Source organism: Caretta caretta, chromosome 3 (assembly GCF_965140235.1).
Source record: "Caretta caretta isolate rCarCar2 chromosome 3, rCarCar1.hap1, whole genome shotgun sequence".
Taxonomy (NCBI): domain Eukaryota; kingdom Metazoa; phylum Chordata; order Testudines; family Cheloniidae; genus Caretta; species Caretta caretta.
Genome location: NC_134208.1, coordinates 186,791,655 through 186,812,635, shown reverse-complemented (window position 1 = coordinate 186,812,635; position 20,981 = coordinate 186,791,655). Strand labels below are relative to the sequence as shown.

The window sequence follows — 20,981 nt, the reverse complement described above, 5'->3', positions numbered from 1 at the left end:
GAACAGCAGTTAAAAAAACATTCCTCAGTGCAGCCATCCTCTTCAGTGGTCATCTCCAGTTCCACCTATCTCCTGAATCATAGAAAATAAATAGGGTTGGAGACATCGATCTCCTCTTGATGATGGTGAATTAGCATACATCCATGCTCATATTGCTGGGCATCTCCACAACAACTGAGTCAACAACGTAGTGCTTCTACCCTACTTCAGGAATGTGGCAGAGGTCAGTGGGAGTTCAGGTGTTCTCACGCTGCATGCACAGAGTCATGATGGGTGCCTATTCTACTGCCTGTAGAGATATTACTTGTGGAGTTCTACAAAGATCCATTGTATTCCCCAACCTGTTACACATCCATATGAAACTGCTAGGATCCATTGTGAGACAGTGCGGACTAACATTTCAGCAGTACGTAGATGCATTCAAGTCTATGATACATTTACATCAGATGCAATCACGGTCATTTTCCAATTCCTCTTAAGAGTGTGGCTGTGATAAACAGCTGGATGAAGCTGAAACTGGAAGAGTCTGTTGTGATGCTGGTAGAGAAAGGGAAATTTTTGCAGAACTTTCCATCTTCAATGCATCACACTCCATTGACACCATGTTGTCGGATCGTTAAGAAGATCCATGACTTCGATGTTCACCTGCATAACTCACTAATTCGGAATATCCTGAAAGCCACACCCTTTTCCCCCTGCAGCTGACTAGAAGACTATGTTCCATCCTGTCACTTAGCCATGATGATCTGCACCTACTGGAGTGAAACTACTGGCCTCAAAAATTGGTCCAGTACATAATGGTTCTCTTAGTCAGCAGCACAAGCTGTTGAAAGTATGTCATCTCAGTGCTCCATTCTCTTCACTAACTTCTTATTTGATCACTGGGTTTATTTCAAGGTTGCAGTCCTGCTCTTCAGAGCCTTCCATGGATTTATCCAAGTTACTTGGAGGATTGCCTTGCTGTATTTAATCTTGACCTCCTGTGACAGGTACATTCTACTAGAATAATGGAACTGTGTGCCTCATGAGGGAGAATTGTGTGTACAGGAGACTGCTTTCTCGGGGATTGGCCCCCACAACCGTGGAACTGGCTTTTAGACAAAATGATCACAAACCTCAGCACTTTCAGTTGGAAATGCAGCCAAGTTTCTTCAACTGAGCCATATCTCAATATTATATTTTTTTAAAGCCCTACAGAATGGGGAAAGAAAGTAAAAGATACAGAGGTCAATCTTGTCTTCATTTAAATGTGTAAGGTACTCAGCTACTACATTGAGGAATACAATATAAGAACATAGATAAAAACCAGGCCTGGAAAATTGCAGCCTGAGTGGTGTAAGTTTTGTTAGTCTTCCTTTCAATAGCTTTTAAGAGTGTCCACTTTGTGCAAGAAGATACAGCTCAAAATGTGCCTATGTTAAGTGTGCACCCTTTGATTTAACTTAGTGTTTTGAGTTTGAAATTTTCAAATGTTTCTAACTTTTTGTTAAATAAAAACAATTATATTCTGAACTAAACAAAGATATGAGTCCTCAAGGAGGACTTTGTCTAAGCCATGTTAAAAAACAACTTAAAATGTCTGCTGTTATCAGAGCTGTGTTCAGAAATTACGGCTAAACTGAAAAGAGATTTTTTTTTAACCTAAATCTCCCTTATCTCAAGTACAGCTTCAATGGGTTTTGTTCAAACTTTTTTTCCCCAATGAATATCACCAGAGGCCACTCAGAAAAAAATCAGCCCAATGTGAATGTTCTAGAAACTTCTAAGCATACGAAAACAAGGGATTAGAAAATAAAGTGTTATGCAACCATGTACGTTTAATTATATTACTAATAGTTATTGATTTGATCATCATAATGTGTATATAGGAAGTAAATTACATTAGAGACTAGTAGACTATATAAAAATAGAAAGCAAGTTGGAAAAACAGAGTGACTGACTCCTGTATGACTTAATTTAGGATCCTATGAATAGCTGTTTGGATAGCAGTGTAGCTATCTATGCTCCCAGAGAGAGAAATGTTCAAAATAATAATATTTGGAAATCTCACACATGAGCAGTGAAGTGATTTAAAAGGTGAACATTTATTATCTTTCACTAAATCCATTATGGAAAATAAGGGATCCAAATACTAATGAAAAGGGAAGCTGTCAGGGTTCCCTCCACACTCTGAACTCTGGGGTACAGATGTGGGGACCCGCATGAAAGACCCCCTAATCTTATTTTTACCAGCTTAGGTTAAAAACTTCCCGAAGGCACAAATCCTTCCTTGTCCTTGAATGGGTACTGCTTCCACCACCAAGTGAGTTAGACAAAGATTCAGGGAAAGGACCACTTGGAGTTCCTGTTTCCCTAAAATATCCCCCCAAACCCCTTCATCCCCTTTCCTGGGGAGGCTTGAGAATAATCTACCAACCAAATAGGTAAACCAGGTGAGCACAGACCAGACCCTTGGAGTTTTAGGACACTAAAAACCAATCAGATTCTTAAAAAACAGAACTTTATTATAAAGAAAAAACAGTAAAGAAGCACCTCTGTAAAATCAGGATGGAAGGTAACTTTACAGGGTAATCAGATTCAAAACAGAGTATTCCCCTCTAGGCAAAACTTTAAAGTTACCAAAAACAGGGATAAACCTCCCTCTTAGCACAGGGAAAATTCACAAGCTAAAACAAAAGATAACGTCATGTGCCTTGCCTTGTTTACTTACACTTTTTGTAATATTAGAGACTCGTTTCAGGATTGTTTGGAGGAGATGGATTTCCCCGACCTGGTGTCTCTCTGCCTCCCAAGAGAACACAAAGAAACACAAAACAAAAGCCTTCCCCCACAGATTAGAAAGTATCTTCTCCCCCTTTTGGTTCTTTTGATCAGGTGCCAACCAGGTTATCTGAGCTTCTTAACCCTTTATAGGTAAAGGAGGGATTTTATTCTACCCTTAGCTGAATGTTTATGACAGAAGCACAATTGGAAATTGACAATGAAGGGCTGTTCGGAGCTATGCCCAGTATCTTCCTAGACAAGTAATGAGGAATAAATGAAAGAGTGGAAGGATTTGAAAGCTACGTGCTTGTTACATATAGAATTGGGTGAATAATGGATTTTTGGTTTGCTGAGAGTTATGAAAAATCCAAAAACAGTTTTTTTTCTGATTGAACTGAAAACGATTTTTTAAAAACATTTTTTGATGAATTGAAAAGTTGAAACAAAATGTTTTGTTTTGGTCTGACTTGATTTTTTTGTTTGTTTTAAATTCAAGCGTTTTGACAAAAGCAAAGGAGGACTAGATTCATAAAAAAAAGGGAGGTAAGAGGGGAGGAAGATTGCTAGCCCTTCCTTATAACTTTTAGCCCAGTGGTTAGGGTTCTCCTGAAATATAGAAGATGCAGGTTCAGTGCCCCCCCTTTCCCTTTCTTTTATAAAAGAATGACAATGAACAGTCATTGGGTCAGGAAAAGAGTTAGATTTCAGTGCGATTGATCACTCTGTATACAGTTAAGCACATGTGTAGGTCTTTGCAGGATCGGAGCTCTAGATAGTAAACTCTTTAAGGTAGGGGCCATATCTTATTTTGATACAGAGCTTAGAGTAATGGGGCTCCAATCTTGATTGGGAACCTCAGGCATTAGCACAATACTATTAACAAAAACAAAAAATAAAACTTTTGCAATCATAGCACCTTTCATCTGAAGATCTTAAAGTGTTTTACAATATTAATTAATTTTGCTCCAAAATGTCATGGAGAGCTAGGTAAGTATTAATACCCCATTTTACAGTTGAGGAAGAAGACAAAAGAGACATTTAAATGCAAGGTTTTCGTAAGTAGGAGCCTAAGGTTAGGTGGTTCTTCAGCTGTTTGTGCGCATGTATGTTCCACTTTAGTTCCTTCACCTTAGGTATGTGCGTTCCCCATGCACTTGAGCTGGAGGCTTGATTAGCCGTACCTCTGGGGGTGACACATGCACCCTGTGTCCTGATGCCACCATCAGAGGGAAAAAAGGGCAGGGCTGCCTCAGCACCCTCGCAGTTCCTTCTCACTGCCTGTGGTTACAAAGTCAGAGCTTTAGTGGTGCCTCACAGCTCACTGTTGTCAACACTTTTATAGCACTTCTTTGGTACATATTTACACAGAGAGTTAATGCATGACAAGACAGGATGTAATTCTGCAGTGCCACACACTAAGGACATGTCTACACTACAAAGTTAAGTCAACTTAATTTCATAAGATCATAGAATCATAGAAGATTAGGGTTGGAAGAGATATCAGGAGGTCATCTAGTCCAACCCCCTGCTCAAGGCAGGACCAACATGAACTAAATCATCCCAGCCAGGGCTTTGTCAAGCCGGGCCTTAAAAACCTCTAAGGATGGAGATTCCACCACCTCCCTAGGTAACCCATTCCAGTGCTTCGCCACCCTCCTAGTGAAATAGTGTTTCGTTGCCCTCCGCTGGACTCGCTCCAATTTGTCCACATCCTTTCTGTAGTGGGGGGCCCAAAACTGGACGCAATACTCCTGATGTGGCCTCACCAGTGCTGAAGAGAGGGGAATAATCACTTCCCTATTCTGCTGGCAGTGCTCCTACTAATGCAGCCCAATATGCCATTAGCCTTCTTGGCAAAAGGGCACACTGCTGACTCCTCTCCAGCTTCTCATCCACTGTAATCCCTGGGTACTTTTCTGCAGAACTGCTGCTTAGCCAGTCTGTCCCCAGCCTTTAGCAGTGCATGGGATTCTTCCGTCCTAAGTGCAGGACTCTGCACTTGTCCTTGTTGAACCTCATCGGATTTCTTTTAGCCCAATCCTCCAATTTGTCTAGGTCACTCTGGACCCTATCCCTACCCTCCAGCGTATCTACCTCTCCCCCCGCTTAATTTAAGTCGACATGTAGCCGCTGCAATAATTAAGTTGATTTGGTTTGCCCAAACCACGCTCATTGTCTTTCTAGAGTGCATCCTCACTAGCAGCGCTTGCATCAATGCAGAGAGCAGTGCACCATGGGTAGCTATCCCAAAGTGCAACTAGCCTTTGGGGGTTTTGGGAAGAGCTTGCAATGCCTCGTGGGATCAAAACATTATCTCAGGGTAGAATGGGAACATGGCTTCAACCTCCCAAGATGCAGTTTCCTCCCTCCCTGTCTCGCTACCCTGATATTAGTGGCAAACAACCCATACTTTTTCACGCCTGTTTTCAAAAGCCTGGCTTTGCCACGCATACGTCATAGCCTGAGAAGCATGGACCCTGCTCAGCTGTGCTTTCTTGTTGTGAGCATTACAAATGCCTCACACCTTATCCTGCAGTATTTCCAGAGCTGAGACATGCGCTGCCACACGGAACGTTACAATGTCCTTCGAGCAGCCCTGCTGCAAGCCATAGACTGAAACAATTCCCAGTTGCTGCTAGCAGTTGCACAGCAGCAGAACACGGTGGAACTCCGTTTCTGGTTCTGGGAAAAAAGCATTGACTGGTGGGATTGCATCGTTATGTAGTTAGGGGATGATGAGCAATGGCTGCAGAACTTTCGAATGTGGAAGGCCACTTTCCAGGAACTTTGTGCAGAGCTTTCCCCAGCCCTGAAGCGCAGCAATACTAAAGCTGCTGATAGCAGAGGAGTGAGTGACAATTGCTTTGTGGAAGCTAGCAATGCCGGACTGCTACTTTTCCGTGTGGAATCAATTTGGAATTGGTAAATCCACTGTTGGAGCTGTTGTGATCGAAGTTGGCAGGGACATTAATTGACTTCTGCTAAGAAGGGTAGTGGCTCTGGGAAATGTGCAGGACATAGTGGATGGGGTTCCCTAACTGCAGTGGGCAATATATGACATGCATATCCCTATCTTGGCACCAGACCACCTAGCCAGAGAGTACATAAACTGAAAGGGATACCTTTCAATGGTGTTGCAAGTGCTGGTGGATCACAGGGAGCATTTCATGTACATCAACGTGGGATGGCCAGGAAAAGTGCATGACATGTGCATTGTTCATAAACCTGCAATCAGATTGCAAATTAACCATAGATGATGTAGAAATGCCAATAGCGATCCTTGGAGACCCAGACTAATCCTTGCTCCCATGGCTCATGAATCATGGAATCATAGAATATCAGGGTTGGAAGGGACCTCAGGAGGTCATCTAGTCCAACCCCCTGCTCAAAGCAGGACTGATCCCCAATTAAATCATCCCAGCAAGGGCTTTGTCAAGCCTGACCTTAAAAGCTTCTAAGGAAGGAGATTCCACCACCTCCCTAGGTAATGCATTCCAGTGTTTCACCACCCTCCTAGTGAAAAAGTTTTTCCTAATATCCGACCTAAATCTCCCCCACTGCACCTTGAGACCATTACTCCTTGTTCCGTCATCTGCTACCACTGAGAACAGTCTAGAGCCATCCTCTTTGGAACCCCCTTTCAGGTAGTTGAAAGCAGCTATCAAATCCCTCCTCATTCTTCTCTTCTGTAGACTAAACATCTCCAGTTCCCTCAGTCTCTCCTCATAAGTCATGTGTTCCAGACCCCTAATCATTTTTGTTGCCCTCCACTGGACACTTTCCAATTTTTCCACATCCTTCTTGTAGTGTGGGGCCCAAAACTGGACACAGTACTCCAGGTGAGGCCTCACCAGTGTCGAATAGAGGGGAACGATCACATCCCCCTCGATCTGCTCGCTATGCCCCTACCTATACATCCCAAAATGCCATTGGCCTTCTTGGCAACAAGGGCACACTTTTGACTCATATCCAGCTTCTCGTCCACTGTAACCCCTAGGTCCTTTTCTGCAGAACTGCTGAATGAAGCCATATGCTGGCCACCTGGACAGCAGTAAGGAGTAGTTCAACAGTCGGCTGAGCAAGTGCAGAATGGTGGTGGAATGTACCTTTGGACATTTAAAGGGTTGCTGGCGCAGTTGGCTTACTAGGCTAGACCTCAGTGAAAGCAATATCCCCATTGTTATCGCTGGCTGCTGTGGGCTCCATAATATCTGTTCATCAAAGGAGAGAAGTTTCCACAGGGGTGGGGCATGAAGGCAGATAGGCTGGCAGCTAATTTTGAGCAGCCAGATACCAGGGCAATAAGAAGAGCCCAGCAAGGAGCTCTGCCTCTCTGGGAGACTTTGAAAACCTGTTTCAGTAATGAGCCAGAATACTGTTATGGTAAGTGGCACACAGTATTGTGCAACTTGTTGCCAAGAAGGCTAATGGCATATTGGGCTGCATTCCCATACCATCCCCTCCGTTGCATCAGTTTCCCTGTGTCTCCCCTTCTGCCCACCAAATCTCCATGCTTAGAATAAATAAAGAATAGTTCATTATTGAAACATTGACTTTAATTGCACAAACAAACCGAAAGACCAGGAAAATAGTTTAACCTTGAGCAAACAGTGTGATAAAATTGGGAGGGGAGAAATCAAGTCAGCTTTTCTGTGTAAGCACAGAAGTCTTGCCTATCAAAGGTCTTAAAATGACCACCATTTGCTCTTAGTACCCTCCCCAGGTGTTGAGTGGAAGGGATACTGCACCTTCCCTCCCCCCACCCCCACTTCCTGGAAGTTTGGGGAAGGGGGATTTTGGAATAGGGTGATGTTTGCAGGCCGTTCTGCAGGGGCTGCAGAGGGAGTCTAGCCTCAAGCTGTTTTTCTTGAAGCTCAATCAGACTCCTCAACATGTCTGATTGATCCTTCATAATCATCAGCATCTCATCTTGCATGGCATGTTCATGCTTCCAGAATACTCTCTTGCTGTCCATGTCCAGTTTTTCAGACAATGAAATCTTCCAGGCTCTTAGCTCCATATCAGCTGTCCCAGAGGCATTCATTATCTCGCTGAACACGTCATCACCAGTGTTCCCTCTGATCTTTTATGTCCTTGTGCGGAATGAATTTTGTTATGTGCACCAATATGGAAGTGGGGCCTAGGGGTTCAGAGTGTGGGAGGGGGCTCAGGGCTGAGGCAGAGGGTTGGGGTGTGGGAGGATGAGGGCTCTGGCTGGGGATGAGGGCTCTGGGGTGGGGCTGGGGATGAGGGGTTTGGCATGCGGGAGGGGGCTTAGGGCTGGGGCACAGGGTTGGGGTGCGGTGGGGAGGTGGGCTCTGGGGTGGAGCCAGGGATGAGGGGTTCGAGGTGCAGGCTACTCTAGAGCTGCGGTGGGGAGAGATGACTCCTCTCAGCCCTCTCTTGCCACAGCAGCTTGGGGCTGGAGGAGAGGCACCTCTCCCCAGCCGTGGCAGCTCCAGCGGGGCTGGGTTGGGACAAGGGAGGGGCTCTTCTCCCCAGCAGCTCTGGTGGGCCTGGGCTGGGCTGAGGGAAGGGCTTCTCTCCCCCGGCCGAGACAGGTCCGCGCTGGGGCCAACGGTGAGGGACTCTTCTCCCTTGGCCACGGCAGGGATGCACTGTGGCCAACGGTGAGGAGCAACCTCTCCAGGCTGCTGCAGGTCCGCGCTGGGGCCGGCGGGGAGGGCCCTTAGCCCCTGCCTGAGGCTTAATAGGCAGCTGCGCAGCCGCACAGCTTAGAGGGAGCTTAGGTCATCACAAATTCTTTTTCTGTCTTCTAATCTGTTAAAGCCTCTCCGACAGTGTGGAGGATATGCTAAAGGCCAAGCTTTCTACTGTAAGGCATGCAAAGCACAAGGCAACCATTGTCAGTGCATACCCTAGTACAAAGTTGGTATTTTAAAATCACACTCCCTCCCCTCTGCCCCCCCTTAACACTGCTGGTAGCAGTTGCCCTGGGCTTGCAGATTCCAAGGTCAAGCAGATCCCAGCCATCCAAACCACAGGCATGTTAGAGAAAACGTGGTTGAGGTACCTTGGGTGGCGGATCACGTGCTCTGTTTGCAGTATGAGTACTTGTAATGAAAGCTTCCACCATCTCCCAAGGTGACCCTATGGGTTATTAGTCTCCTGAGGGTAAAAGAGGTGGCAAGGGAGCAGATGCTGCAAGCACCTGGGTAAAGACCTGGTCCTTATGCTGTGTACTGGAATGATGCCAGCAGAATTAATACTAGAGTGGCATGGGAAAGTGTCCTACTGACGTGGTAGAAATAAGACAACCCTCTCCAGCAACCTTCTGCAAAGGATAGCAGAGTGTTTCCTGGAGATCTCCCTGGAGGACATAAACAGTCTTTTGGGCTGTATAAGTACGATCATTGCCAGCAGATCAAGGGACATGATCATTCCCCTCTATTCGGCATTGGTGAGGCCTCATCTGGAGTACTGTGTCCAGTTTTGGGCCTCACACTACAAGAAGGATGTGGAAAAATTGGAAAGAGTCCAGCAGAGGGCAACAAAAATGATTAGGGGGCTGGAGCACATGAAGTATGAGGAAAGGCTGAGGAAACTGGGATTGTTTAGTCTGCAGAAGAGAAGAATGAGGGGGGATTTGATAGCTGCTTTCAACTACCTTAAAGGGGGTTCCAAAGAGGATGGATCTAGCCTCTTGTCAGTGGTAGAAGATGACAGGACAAGGAGTAATGGTCTCAAGTTGCAGTGGGAGAGGTATAGGTTGGATATTAGGAAAAACTTTTTCACTAGGAGGGTGGTGAAGCACTGGAATGGGTTACCTAGTGCAGTCCTGGAATCTCCTTCCTTAGAGGTTTTTAAGGTCAGGCTTGACAAAGCCCTGGCTGGCATGATTTAGTTGGGGATTGGTCCTGCTTTGAGCAGGGGGTTGGACTAGATGACCTCCTGAGGTCCCTTCCAACCTTGATATTCTATGATTTTCCGGGGGCACCGTCTCCGTAGTTCGAGCATACACTGGGAAACAGATACCCACTGCACCTCACTTTTTCTTCAAATTAAACATAAAATATAAGTGATTGAAATTGCATACTCACCAGAGGTGCCTTTCCCGGCATCACGCTCGGCCATTATGCTGTCTTGCGACCAGCTGGACTGCTCTGAGGTTAAAAATAGCTCCTGACTCTTGGGGAGAATGGATCCCCGGCTTGCCTGTCTCCCATTCTCCTCTTCCTCATCCACAATTCTCTCCTTGTTCCTCAGGTGGCCCCGGACTCAGACTTTTGTGAGGTATCCACGCTGCATTTGTGGGTAGTTGTGAGGTCGCCACTGAGAATCGCATGCAGCTCATTGTAGACGTGGCATGTCTGTGGTGCAGAACCAGAATGACTGTTTGTGTCCCTTGTCTTCTGGTACACTCGCCGAAGTTCTTCAATTTTCACACAGCACTGCTATATGTCCCTGGTGTAGCTCTTTTCCACCATGCCCCACACAATCTTTTTGTATGTGTCAACTTTTCTATGGCTGGATCGGAGCTGTGCCTGCACAAACTATTCTCTCCACAGACCAATAAGATCCACCACCTTCTATGTACTCCAGACTGGAGTGCGTTCAGTGCGTTGAGTCATCATGATCAGCTGGGCTGCCGAGCTCTCCATGCTGATCAAACAGCAGGGATTTCCCTACAACCCCCCCGAATTTCCCCAACACCCCTTCACCCCAGTTTTGTGAACTAATTACATGCAGTGTTGCCAATTTAGTGACTGTTTGGAAATTTGAATTGAAATTGAAACATTAATACACACTTAAGTATAATAGATTTGAAAAGTATGAACATAGGCTAGCTTCCTTATACAGGTGTTGTTTTTTATGACAATGTCAGTGCTTTCATTTCGGTGATGTTGGCCAACGTAATAATTTCAAATGATGATTTGTAAGCAAACTCTAAATGAGCTCTCCCTGACAGCTAGTGATGAGCTGGGGGCTGGGGGGAAAGGCTTCAGGACCAGATTGTATTTACATTCACACCTAATCACCTAGATATCCAGCAAACAGAGCTGTGTTGCCCAAGTGATAGATTTTGGCTGGGGTTGGGTTACAAATCACTTGAATGTGGGGCGGGGGTGGGTAATGAAATGTTGTTGTTCTTATTGTATGAGTAAAGGGCAGTGGAACTGTACTAAGCCTGTGCTGATTGAGGGCATCAAGAGAGAGGATAGAGAATAAGATGGAGAATATCTTATTGCCCTTATATAAATCTGTGCGCCCACATCTTGAATACTGCATACAGTTGTAGTCTCATCATCTCAAAAAAGATATACTGGCATTAGAAAAGGTTCAGAAAAGGGCAACTAAAATGATTAGGGGTTTGGAACAGGTCCCATATGAGGAGAGATTAAAGAGGCTAGGGCTTTTCAGCTTGGAAAAGAGGAGACTAAGGGGGGATATGATCATGGTATATAAAATCATGAGTGGTGTGGAGAAAGTGAATAAGGAAAAGTTATTTACTTGTTCCCATAATATAAGAACTAGGGGCCACCAAATGAAATTAATGGGCAGCAGGTTTAAAACAAAAGGAAATTCTTGTTCACTCAGCGCACAGTCAACCTGTGGGAACTCCTTGCCTGAGGAGATTATGAAGGCTAGGACTATAACAGGGTTTAAAAGAGAACTGGATACATTCATGGAGGTTAAGTCCATTAATGGCTATTAGCTGGGATGGGTAAGAAATGGTGTCCCTAGTCTGTGTTTGTCAGAGGGAGGAGATGGATGGCAGGAGAGAGATCACTTGATCATTACCTGTTAGGTTCACTCCCTCTGGGGCACCTGGTATTGGCCACTGTCGGTAGACAGGATGCTGGGCTGGATGAACCTTTGGTATGGCCATTCTTATGTTCTTGTGAGAGGGTGGGGACAGGTGTTTTGCTTGATGGTCTGCCTGAGTCACAAGTACTATTTGACTGCCCCTCTCTACTGTTTAAAGAAAGAGCTGATTAGGCTCCATAGATAGTCTTTTGTTCTGTTAAGTGACCACTACAGCTGAAATCACTGATAATCAGGTCTAAGTGCTTAGACCTGCTGTGGGACAGTGTTTCTGTGGAAGAGACGGTCCAGTCTGTACTAGCAGCGAGGTTCCCCCACTGAGAGATCAGCTGAAATCACTGAGAGCTGGGTGGAACCTCAAGAGACCACTTGCAGAGGTCACAGTGGCAGGTGACAGCGCAGGGCCATTGGCAACAGAGTGATGGAGTGAACGGTGGCACAATGAACAACAGTGGCCAGAGCGAACAGTGAGCAGCTGGAGGAACGAGCAAGGTGCCTTCTTGTCCCCCAGCTGGCAGGTGAACTCATGTGAAAGCACCTCTGAATGCTGAGTCTCCACTGACCAAGGACAACACCGGTGAGTGTTAATGAAGCTGTTAAGAATGCTGGAGACACAACACAGTTCATGCGAACAAACATGGCTGTGGCATCCTACTTTCTATTTAAGCAAGAGATACCACACATTACAAACTGGAGGCCAATGTTAAGTGCATTGTCACTTGTTCACCCTGAAGTTGAACACTGGTTCCAAACAAGACCAGCAAATGCTCACTATCTTTCTGCAAGATACTCAACTGACTGGCTACAAGCATGTGGTGCAACAGTGAAAGACTCAACAGTTGAAAAAGTGAAGAACTCTCTCACCACATTCAAAAAATTTGCATACGTGGCTGATGAATGCACCGATGCAAATGGGGATCAAGTATTAAGTCATTGTGTACTTTATCTTTATGTCAGTGGTAGGCCAGTAGATGCATTTCTAGGTGTTCAAGTTATAGAAGACACATCAGCTGCGTCTGTGGCAACCCACATCTTAGAGGAGTTAAATGCTTGTCAGTTGGACTCCAAACGGATGGCTGCTTGTGCATTTGATGGAGCTGCAAACTTCTCTGAAAGACATGGTGGAGTACAAGTTTTGCTCAGAGAAAAGTGTAAGCTTAATCTCTCCTATACACGCTGCTGAGGCCATCTACTCCAACTAGTGCTAGTACAAACTGCAGACTCTTCAAAAGACATTAAGAAAGCTATAAATTTGGTGTCTTCGTTATATTCGTTTTTCAGCAAGAGTCCAAAAAAGACTGAATATCTAGGAAAATATGGAAGATACACTGGGACTGAAGTTCAAATTAGTCCAACCTGGGAAAACCCTCTGGTTTTCTCATGATTGATCCTTGGCTGTTGTCTTAAAATTACTCCAGCCATTATTACTGGCTTTGGAAAGTATCTACCAAGATGGGATGGATCTAAGTAGTGAGGCTTAGGGTTTTGCTACTATGTTCAGAGAAGACTATTGCCATTCTCTCTCTTGTAAGTCTACTGTTGAAACCACTTGGGTCATTAAACAATGCCATCCAGGCATCTGCTACAACAGTAGTAGCTCTTTGTCCAGCAATAGAAGCTACATTTGGATCAATCAGAGAGCTGTCCATTGAAAAAGTACTGGAAGAAGCAAAGTCTTCAGTCCAGAAGTTGACTAATGAAGGCATTTATATTGAATCCTTAAGTGAAGAAGACAAGAAGTATTTGTTAAGCCAGCTGAAAAAGTACACAGACTTGATTCTTAAAACCCTACAACAGCGACTTCTGGATTCTACTGAACCTCTACATAGCTTTTGCTGTCCTATAAAACACCGACAGTTGAGCGGAGTGAAACACTACCAGCAATGGGGCTGCCGTGTGCTCAGGACAGAATAGAGAATTTGAACACAGGTTGGAGTCTCAGACAATGAATGAATGAAGATTTGACTTCAACTTCTTTTTTATCATCACTAATGGCTCAAACTGATCTTTGTGCTATGTTTCCTGGGATGAAAGAAGTAGGAATGTATCTCTTGCTACTCCCAGTCACAACAGCTACAGCTGAGTGTTCTTTTTCATCATTGAACAGAACTTTGTGTTCTGAAAGAAGTCACCTTCTGCCTGATCATGTGAATGAACTAATGAGCATATCAGTTGAAGGAATGTAAGTATCGGACATATGAAAAGCCACCAAAGATGAAAGCATTGCATTCAAGAAGTTCATTAACAGAGTTGTGCAAAATTATAACAAGAAACCGAGAAGGATGTAGATGTAGTGCTTCATAGAAGGCTTGAGTAGCCAACTTTAATTTGTGTGATGATTTTAAAACATGAGTTAAATCTAATAGTCATGAAACATTTTTCAGTTTTTACTATGGTAAAGGTGGGCTCTATGGTAAAACCGTAGAGCCCACCTTCACCCTCACAGTTGCACCTCTGATCGGCCCTGAGACCCCCCCCAGCCCGTAAATTCGAACACCTCCCTAATTTCAATTCCTGGGGAAAACACTGTCAAACAGGAAATGGGAATTCAAAAATTCCAAGGGTTTTAAAGGGGAGGGGCTGTTTCCTGTGTACCCGGTGGCTGTGCAGCAGAGTTGAAAACCATCACCAGAGTGGTCACAGCGGAGCATTGTGGCACATCTGCTGGAGGCCAATACAGTCGATTTATACAGTGCTGTGTCTATACTGCCTCTCTGTCGACCAACATCATCAAATTAAGCGCTATGTCTCTCGCAGAGGTGGAGTAATTAAGTCGACATAACAGTTGAGTTAGGTTGGTAGGAGGGACCTGGTAGTGTAGACGCATACAGGTTGACATAAGGTGGCTTCCATCGACCTATGTTTGTCGTGTAGACCAGGTCTAAATCAGTGGCTCTCAACCTTTCCAGACTATTGTACCCCTTTCAGGAGTCTGATTTGTCTTGCGTAGCCCCAAGTTAAACATCACTTAAAAACTACTGGGTTACAAAATCAGACATAAAAATTCAAAATGTCACAGCACACTATTACTGAAAAATTGAGTACTTTCTCATTTTTACCATAAAATTATAAAATAGATCAATTGGAATATAAATATTGTACTTATATTTCAGTGTATAATATATAGAGCAGTATAAACAAGTCATGTCTATATGAAATTTTAGTTTATACTGACTTCGCTAGTGTTTTTTATGTAGCCTGCTGTAAAACTAGGCATATATCTAGATGAGTTGATGTACGCTCTGGAAGACCTCTGTGTACCCCTAAGGATACCCTTACCTCTGGTTGAGAACCACTGGTCTAAGTCACCATGTGGACCCTGCTACCTCACTAAAAGTTTTGTAGTGCACTTTGACATACTGGTGCTTAGTGCCCATTCAACTACATAAAGTTTGTTTTTACAGACAATTAGACCATGGCAAACTGGGGTGTGAATCTACCCTGCGGTAACCTGCTGCAGTCTCACTGTCCATATGCTCCCTGCTGACACATGTTAACAGTCCATTAATGCACTATGAACTAGCCCCATTTCAAAGAGGACTGTTAACATGCATCAACAGGGTGCACACAGACTGTTATACTATGGCAGACTACTGCAGTTTAGTTTCACACCCCATCTTGCCATGGTCTAATTGTTCCTCAAAGGGCCCAGTACCGTTATCTTCTGCACCGTCTCTAGAGGTTCAGTTTCCGTGAGTACTAATGGCCTTGGTACTGGTAATTTTGGTCAACAAGATCATCCCCAATGACTTTGTTCACAAGACCAGCACTAACAGGGTCATTACTGATGAAGCCTCCCAGCTCACAGTACCAGTACCATATTGGTATTGTCTACACCTCCTATATAGTAGCTAAAGACTTGATGGTTTTGTCCCTTCCTGACTCTCTACTCTTCTCTCATCTGAGTCAGGGAGCATCAGGGAAGATCTTACCCAAATATAGCTTACAGGCCATTCTTATTAACTAAACTAAACTTTATTAAAAAAGAAAAAAGAGAGAGAGTGTGGTTAAAAGATCATTATACATACAGAATTGAATAAATTATCAGTTTAATAGTGGAGATGGTGAGCTTTAAAGTTCCAAAGAGTTCTTTCAGAGTTAGTCCATAAGTTCAGTTCAATGTCCAATATCAGGTTGATCCATTGGGTGAAGAATAGTTGCTTTGAAGTAGAATTACCTATTTCCAATGTATACACAGGTAACTGGTTGCATTCATTAGCATAAGGTAATTATCCATTAAGCAGGTCAAAGACAGTTTACTACAACCTTCAAAGAGAAATATAGACAATTACACTATTACAGCCAAGTTTAATCTAAATGTTAATATTCTCTTTTGATCTCTGAATCAATAGCTATAGTAATAGACAGGAACTATTTGTTTACATCAGTGGTGGTTTACATGGTTAACAACTAACAACATAAAAACACATACAATTAATATTACCTCTAATTCTCTAACAATACAGGTTTGCATTTCAAAACTCTAGTCTATTTAACATAGCTATGTTAGCTATTTATAAGGAATAGCCCTAGTTAGTATTTACATACTTCTCTCAGATGTCTTTAAAGGTTGAATTTGGGTCATTTAGCCTGCAAGTTGCTTAACCCTTTCTGGCGCTGTGTCATAGCTCCTAAATAAATAAGCTGATTTTCAAAAGTGCTGAGAACCTTGCTGTTCTCAATAAAGTCAATGGAAACTGTTGGGTGGTGAACATTTTTGAGAATCAGGCCTCTTACTTGGTACTTAAATATGAGACTAGAAGTCTAAATTTAAGCTTCTGTTTTTGAAAATCTTATGTGACTTGCCAAAAGTCACAAAGGAGGTCTGTGGCAGAGCTAGGAATTGAACCTAGTATTCCTGATTCCAACTTGTTCTTTTACCACAAGACCATGTTAGTTTAGTTCTTGTATCATTTCAATCTTTGATTTACTATACCTTTAAAAGTTATTTGTTACTTTTTGACATATAAACAGCCATCTGAAGTGCTTATATGCTTGTTGTGTTTTATTTCTTAGACTATCGTAGAGCTTTCTGAAGAACGGGACTGTCTTCATTTTCTACCTCATGCGTCAGCAGCACAATCACCTTGTGGATCTCCAGGCATTAAACGCACTGAAAGCAGACAGCACTTGTCAGTGGAGCTAGCAGATGCCAAAGCAAAAATAAGAAGACTTAGGCAGGAGCTGTAAGTACATATTGATTGGAAATGAATCTCAATGCGAGAATTGGGTTCTTGGGTCTTACAGTATTGCTGACCTCACACAATACTGTACTCTCTAGGCCAATTGTCCAGTTTTAAATATGAAACAGTAGTTTTAAATATATTTTGGAGCTATTACTATTATATATTATCTAGAGTGTGAGAATTTTATTGTAACAACAGCTGTAGTTTCAGATGTGTCTTAGTATATGTGCTCTTTCTCTTACTGTATATTGAGAATTCATTGATGTTTTAGCTATGAACATATCAACAGAACAATAAGTTGAACTTTTGAGTATGTTGTGGTTAGTTTGTGTCATTGTGATGATGTAAAATGAGTGTGAAGTGCTCATAAAAGTATACTATGCAACTTTCTGAGGGTTCGCATATTTGGGAACTCATAGAATCATAGAATATCAGGGTTGGAAGGGACCCCAGAAGGTCATCTAGTCCAACCCCCTGCTCGAAGCAGGACCAATTCCCAGTTAAATCATCCCAGCCAGGGCTTTGTCAAGCCTGACCTTAAAAACCTCTAAGGAAGGAGATTCTACCACCTCCCTAGGTAACGCATTCCAGTATTTCACCACCCTCTTAGTGAAAAAGTTTTTCCTAATATCCAATCTAAACCTCCCCCACTGCAACTTGAGACCATTACTCCTCGTTCTGTCATCTGCTACCATTGAGAACAGTCTAGAGCCATCCTCTTTGGAACCCCCTTTCAGGTAGTTGAAAGCAGCTATCAAATCCCCCCTCATTCTTCTCTTCTGCAGGCTAAACAATCCCAGCTCCCTCAGCCTCTCCTCATAAGTCATGTGTTCCAGACCCCTAATCATTTTTGTTGCCCTTCGCTGGACTCTCTCCAATTTATCCACATCCTTCTTGAAGTGTGGGGCCCAAAACTGGACACAGTACTCCAGGTGAGGCCTCACCAATGTCGAATAGAGGGGAACGATCACGTCCCTCGATCTGCTCGCTATGCCCCTACTTATACATCCCAAAATGCCATTGGCCTTCTTGGCAACAAGGGCACACTGCTGACTCATATCCAGCTTCTCGTCCACTGTCACCCCTAGGTCCTTTTCCGCAGAACTGCTGCCTAGCCATTCGGCCCCTAGTCTGTAGCTGTGCATTGGGTTCTTCCGTCCTAAGTGCAGGACCCTGCACTTATCCTTATTGAACCTCATCAGATTTCTTTTGGCCCAATCCTCCAATTTGTCTAGGTCCTTCTGTATCCTATCCCTCCCCTCCAGCGTATCTACCACTCCTCCCAGTTTAGTATCATCCGCAAATTTGCTGAGAGTGCAATCCACACCATCCTCCAGATCATTTATGAAGATATTGAACAAAACCGGCCCCAGGACCGACCCTTGGGGCACTCCACTTGATACCGGCTGCCAACTAGACATGGAGCCATTGATCACTACCCGTTGAGCCCCACAATCTAGCCAACTTTCTACCCACCTTATAGTGCATTCATCCAGCCCATACTTCCTTAACTTGCTGACAAGAATACTGTGGGAGACCGTGTCAAAAGCTTTGCTAAAGTCAAGAAACAATACATCCACTGCTTTCCCTTCATCCACAGAACCAGTAATCTCATCATAAAAGGCGATTAGATTAGTCAGGCATCACCTTCCCTTGGTGAATCCATGCTGGCTGTTCCTGATCACTTTCCTCTCATGCAAGTGCTTCAGCATTGATTCTTTGAGGACCTGCTCCATGATTTTTCCAGGGACTGAGGTGAGGCTGACTGGCCTGTAGTTCCCAGGATCCTCCTCCTTCCCTTTTTTAAAGATTGGCACTACATTAGCCTTTTTCCAGTCATCCGGGACTTCCCCCGATTGCCACGAGTTTTCAAAGATAATGGCCAATGGCTCTGCAATCACAGCCGCCAATTCCTTCAGCACTCTCGGATGCAACTCGTCCGGCCCCATGGACTTGTGCACGTCCAGCTTTTCTAAATAGTCCCTAACCACCTCTATCTCCACAGAGGGCTGGCCATCTCTTCCCCATTTTGCGATGCCCAGCGCAGCAGTCTGGGAGCTAACCTTGTTAGTGAAAACAGAGGCAAAAAAAGTATTGAGTACATTAGCTTTTTCCACATCCTCTGTCACTAGGTTGCCTCCCTCATTCAGTAAGGGGCCCACACTTTCCTTGGCTTTCTTCTTGTTGCCAACATACCTGAAGGAAACCCTTCTTGTTACTCTTGACATCTCTGGCTAGCTGCAGCTCCAGGTGCGATTTGGCCCTCCTGATATCATTCCTACATGCCCGAGCAATATTTTTATACTCTTCCCTGGTCCTTGCGGGTTTGGGATATACTTGACCAATCCTGAGTTGCCATGCAGTTCAGTGACTTACGTTAAACCTGTGGTGCCTGGTTGGTGTAATTGAGCCATTTCACATTCACAATCTTCAGATAATGTAAAGGCCTGTCTATATGAGAAGTTAGTGCACAGAAAGCTAGGGTGTGCATTTACAGCACAGTAGGTGTAACCCCACTAACTCCCTATGTGTACATTCTTACACATTCTTGTGTACTTTACCTTAGGCTTGGTAAGCCAGTCAAATAATGACCACCTGTTATTCGACCCCTCCTGTTTATCCTCAGCCAAAACCTTACTGATCATATAAAAAGTTCTGTGCGATTGACAGTGTTGTGACATCACATCTCTATAGAAGTCCTTCTCTCCCTGCTCTGTTTCTGCTTCTTTTGCTGCTTATGAGTTGATTGTTTTTGCTGCAGGAAGGAGTGGCCAACTGCTCCCCTTTATGTGATCTGGGTGTCTGTAAGAGTCCTGGGGAGGAGAGGGCAGCATGCCCAAAAGCATTTTGATTTACTGGATTCTTCTGGAATAGGATCAGTTAGAAATAGAACTGAATGGCTACTGGTTGACTGAAATACAAGAACAGGTTTCAGAGTAGCAGCCGTGTTAGTCTATATTCACAAAAAGAAAAGGAGTACTTGTGGCACCTTAGACTAACAAATTTATTTGAGCATAAGATTTCGTGAGCTACAGCTCACTTCATCAGATGTATCTGATGAAGTGAGCTGTAGCTCACAAAAGCTTATGCTCAAATAAATTTGTTAGTCTCTAAGGTGCCACAAGTACTTCTTTTATTTTTTAAATACAAGAAATACTTCATAATCTAGAGACCATTCTAGAAGTAATGAGACATTAATAACAGTACACAGAGCTCTGTGTCTCTTGAAAACTTATCTCTCTCACCAACAGAAGTTTGTCCAATAAAAGATTCTACCTCACCCACCAGTGACATAATAAATTATGCAGAGTAGGAGAAAGCCAAAATCATTTGCATGGAAATTTTTTACTAGATAGGAACATGGAAAAACTGTTCAAACTATGTGGAAGATCTTTTTCTGAGTAGAACACATGTATTTAGAATGAAGAAACACTTGTTGAATTCTTGTGATATATGTCCAACTACTGTCAAAGATAGATTATTATGATCAAACAACAAGAAAGAGAAAAGTGGTCTGCATCAAAATTTGTCTGCATTCTCCTACTTTGTCTTCGGCAGCAGTATCACAACACATGGAGTCTTTTGATGAAGATAGTGATATGACAATGAAAGTGAAGCAAATGCCATTTCTTGATCTTCTAATAAGAATTTTACTACTCCATCTGGTTCAGCATTTAAAACTCCTGCTTCTGAAAAGTCTTCAGATGTTTTTGAAAGTGGTATTAAGAGGTTTTTGGATAGAGTGTCCTGTTACCAGAAAAATGAACTTAATTGTAGATTTGCTAGAGGTATTTATGCCAGTAGTACACTTAATATAGTCAGTAATCCTTATATGCTATAATTTTTTCATAAGTTTTGTCCAATTTACAAAATACTAAGTAGGAAACAGCTTGCAGGAAGTCTTCTGAATGCTGAAGTGGATGATGTGAAAAAAGAGAGCTGGTGTTCTTATTGCACAAACCCCTCATGTCTCTAGTGTCTGATGGATGGAGCAATGAGACTGTCATCAACTTCATGATAACAGCTCCACAACCAGAGTTTTACTTGTTCCATTGCATAACTGAGCATCATTATACAGCCCAACGTATAGCTGACCAGTTAAAAAAATATAATGGACTTGGGTCAACAGAAGGTTATTTCATTTGTGGCTGACGAAGTGGCTAATATGGAAGCTCTGCTTGGTCTTCATTGATAAATGTTCTGTGTTATGAATGAGCTGCCCATACAATGCAGGTTTTCACTGGT

The 20,981-nt window shown here is 43.5% G+C and overlaps 1 protein-coding gene across 9 annotated transcripts in view; it reads left to right on the top strand.

Annotated features, from left to right (window-relative positions):
* CCDC88A (coiled-coil domain containing 88A) overlaps window positions 1-20,981 on the top strand; it is a 366,404-nt gene that overhangs the window by 153,926 nt on the left and 191,497 nt on the right. For all 9 annotated transcript variants that reach the window (XM_075127191.1, XM_048842828.2, XM_075127192.1 and 6 more), the window contains exon 8: window positions 16,567-16,736. In XM_075127191.1, the coding sequence (XP_074983292.1) occupies window positions 16,567-16,736 (170 nt within the window). The remainder of the gene's footprint in view (window positions 1-16,566; window positions 16,737-20,981) is intronic.